The following is a 3,225-nucleotide window of genomic DNA, read 5'->3' as shown; positions in this document are numbered from 1 at the left end:
ATGTAGGCCCAGCACTCTTTCCTGCTTATGCAGGGGGTCGGACTCGATGATCTATTGAGGTCCCTTCCGACCCTAGCATCTATGAATCTATGAATATAACCAAAAATAAAATGACACCACATAAATGCGTTGCCAAATGAACTACCCACTCCAAGCGCAATGGAGGGAAAGGGAGAGAAGTAGTAAAAAACCCACTGTGCCATACTCAATAACGAATGCACAGCTCCTTATTTGGTAATCATAAACAAAAGACATGTTCAACAGTATGAAGTGAATGTCCATTAAAACCAAAAGTCAATCAGAGTGACAACAGAGTTTGATCTTACTTGTAGCCAGGCACAAAATGGCCTCTTTCGTCACAACCAGTACGTAAATGACAACAGTGACAAGACCAATATATACTAACAACAGATGAGGGAAGAGAGGACGATTGTAACTAACAACAAGTCTGCAAGATACCTAATTTCCTATGATATGGCAGCAACAGATGCAACATTTTAATTAATTATTTCATGTAGGATTCTTTTCTTTAAGATATTTCAAAAAACTATATATAAAGATTTGAAACAAGAACCATGTTACACAACACGTAATTTTGTACAGAGCTTTCCTTAGGAAAAAAGATTTTCCATTACTGGGATTCAGAATAATGGTGAGAATATTTTAAAGGTTCACTAAGTTTACCTTTGTAGCTGTGCTATCTCTTGACTAATATCATCAAGTTCTTTTACTCCTGTAAATTCTCCTGACCCAAGAGAACTTGAGCTATCCTGAAAAAAACCAAAATATTCCCTTACAAAGCAAATTAACCATCAGCATGCATTATTTACAAAAACTTGAGACAGAGTTACAACCACACCTCACTTTGTACCTTCCATAACAGGACATCAAAGCACTCTGCATAGTACTGAGCTTGCCCTCCTTGAGGTAGGAGCATATTATCAATCCATATTTAATAGATGGTTAACTGAGGCACAGAGAAGATAAGGGACCTCCACATGTTCAGAGTATAAATCAATGGCTGTGGCAGGATTAAAATGACTTAATTGGGCCTATTCTTTCATCTCAAGTATTTCAAGTCAATACCCTGCTCTAAGTATAAGACATGCAGATTTCAACATGCCTATTTCCTTTAAAGCAGCATTTAGGAATCTCCTACAGCAAGAGAGTTTTTTTCATTAATATCTTGCATTGAACAAACTGGAATAGAAAGACTACCTTTTGGACACAAAGTGCTCTTCCTCGGGTTCTGCTGTAAACAGTGAATTTTGCATATCCTACGGTGAGAAGCATTCATAACTGGAAGAAGTATTATGGAAGTGAAGGGGCCAGACTGAAGGCTCTCTCCTTACCTCTGTGGCATGCAAACTTTTAATGAAGTCACTGAGGAGACTTGGGATGTATGACTAAAGTTCATGAGTGAAATATTTCTAGCCCTCTAAAAAGTAACAGTGCTTATGAGGGAATGACAAACTGATTCTTCTTAGGGCATTTACACAAGTTGCTTTTTTTTGTGTGATCGGGCCCCTGAAAGCATGCTACGGGCATGACATAATACACATGTATGCCTGCAGAATGCTTTTTAAATGGCAAATCACGTGAAAAATGAATCCTCATCAAATCAGCTATTAGCTGAAGGTGCTATAGAACAGAGCACCTTAGGGAACTTGTGTTCCCTCAAGGGTTCATTTTTAGCGCCTCTGCAGGGCTGCACTGGTGTTCTTGTGCCCCCAAGGCTGTCAGCAGGGGAGGGAGGGGGACAGGGATGGTGAAAGGGATCCCTCACCTGTGGCCCTGGCCCAGTTCCGCCCAGTGCCCTAGCTGGGGTATCTGGGGGGCCTGCAAGGGAGGGAGGCTCCCTTCCCCGGGCCTCTTGACAGCGGCAGCAGAAGCTGCTGGCTCAGCTTTGCAAAGCAAAGCGGGCAGGGGGAAAGAGGGCCATGGTGGAACAGAGCCTCCCCACCTCATGGACTCATCTGGGCTCTCCCCAGTACCCCAGCCAGAGCAGCTGTGGGGAGTCGGCCCCACAAGGCAAGGGGACTCCGTTCCACCCCAAGCCTCCCTCCAGCTCCAGGCAGGCACTGCCCAGCTGCCAGCTGCTCCCTTTCTCTCCCTCTCTCTCCGCTGGTGACAGAGGGTAGGGGCTGGGGAGCAACCACCTCAGAGCTCTCCTGCTGGCCAGGGTCAATGCAGATAAGCTTGAGCCCCCCCGACCCAATACGTGAACATCTGTTGGGTAGGGGGGTAGAAGCCCTCTAATTCACGGCGCTTTGCATAAATTGCCATGAGTTAGACTGTGGCCCCTAAATGTCTATAGGTACCTTTAGTTTTCATTATTGGTTTGATATTCTGAAGACCTGTGATATTTGAATACTTTTTTAACACAACATACTGCATACTGCACAACATACTGAGTTCTTTTTATTAGATTAATTTTAGGGATGAACAAACATACTTTTTAACAACTTTAAAAGGGAAAAGGGAGCCGTTGCTTTGTAGTGTGCATTAGCTGTTACGATCCAACCGCTGTAGCTACACATTTCTGTAGCAATATCAGTTAACTAAATAACCCTGAATGAAGCAAGGTTAAAGTTTCCCTGTTGTCTTGGCACAGGTCTCTCTACTCCATATTGCTTCTAGAGTCAACCTCTCCATTTCACTTATTATCTGTAGGATTGGCCAGCTATAGAAGAGAGATCCATTGCACATGTCAGACTTTGGCTAAAACCATTGAAGGCCTAAATTCTATTTTCAAAAACAACAAGCAACTAAGTGCCTAAAGTCACTTTTGAAAAAGGGGCTCCAATAGCAATAACATTTTCAAAAAGCACTTAATGTTGAAAGGATAATCAGAAAGGCTGTGATAAAACAGTGAATGAACAGTTCAGCTTTGGAAATATGGCTGAAACAGACAAGATTTTCATTAGCCATCTGGATTTGCCTAGCCTCCCCCCCAGAAAAAAGTAAGACAAAAGAAAGAGTGGTCTGACCTAACCCATCAATTCCTAATGCTGAAAGGGATTTCTCTAAAACAGAATTAGAATGGGCAGCATATCATCACCACTTAACATGGTTCAAGATTCTCATCCTCTTCCAGCCCAACAGGAATGTTTCCTAGCAAAAGATACAGTCTCTGAAACTGGTTTAATTTCTGAAACAACTGAGTCAACAGAAACATAATGCAACAGGAATTTCTCAATTCCTAACCAATTAATGTAATTTTTA

General features: G+C 42.4%; 1 protein-coding gene across 1 annotated transcript in view; it reads right to left on the bottom strand.

Moving 5' to 3' along the window:
* EPS15L1 (epidermal growth factor receptor pathway substrate 15 like 1) overlaps positions 1-3,225 on the bottom strand; it is a 53,698-nt gene that overhangs the window by 36,315 nt on the left and 14,158 nt on the right. The window contains exon 13 of the mRNA XM_019538451.1: positions 685-770. Within this exon, the coding sequence (XP_019393996.1) occupies positions 685-770 (86 nt within the window). The remainder of the gene's footprint in view (positions 1-684; positions 771-3,225) is intronic.

This window comes from Crocodylus porosus, unplaced genomic scaffold, assembly GCF_001723895.1.
Source record: "Crocodylus porosus isolate Cpor-Errol unplaced genomic scaffold, CroPor_comp1, whole genome shotgun sequence".
Lineage (NCBI taxonomy): Eukaryota > Metazoa > Chordata > Crocodylia > Crocodylidae > Crocodylus > Crocodylus porosus.
Note: the sequence above shows the minus strand (reverse complement) of the source record. Positions and strands in the feature narration are given on the sequence as shown.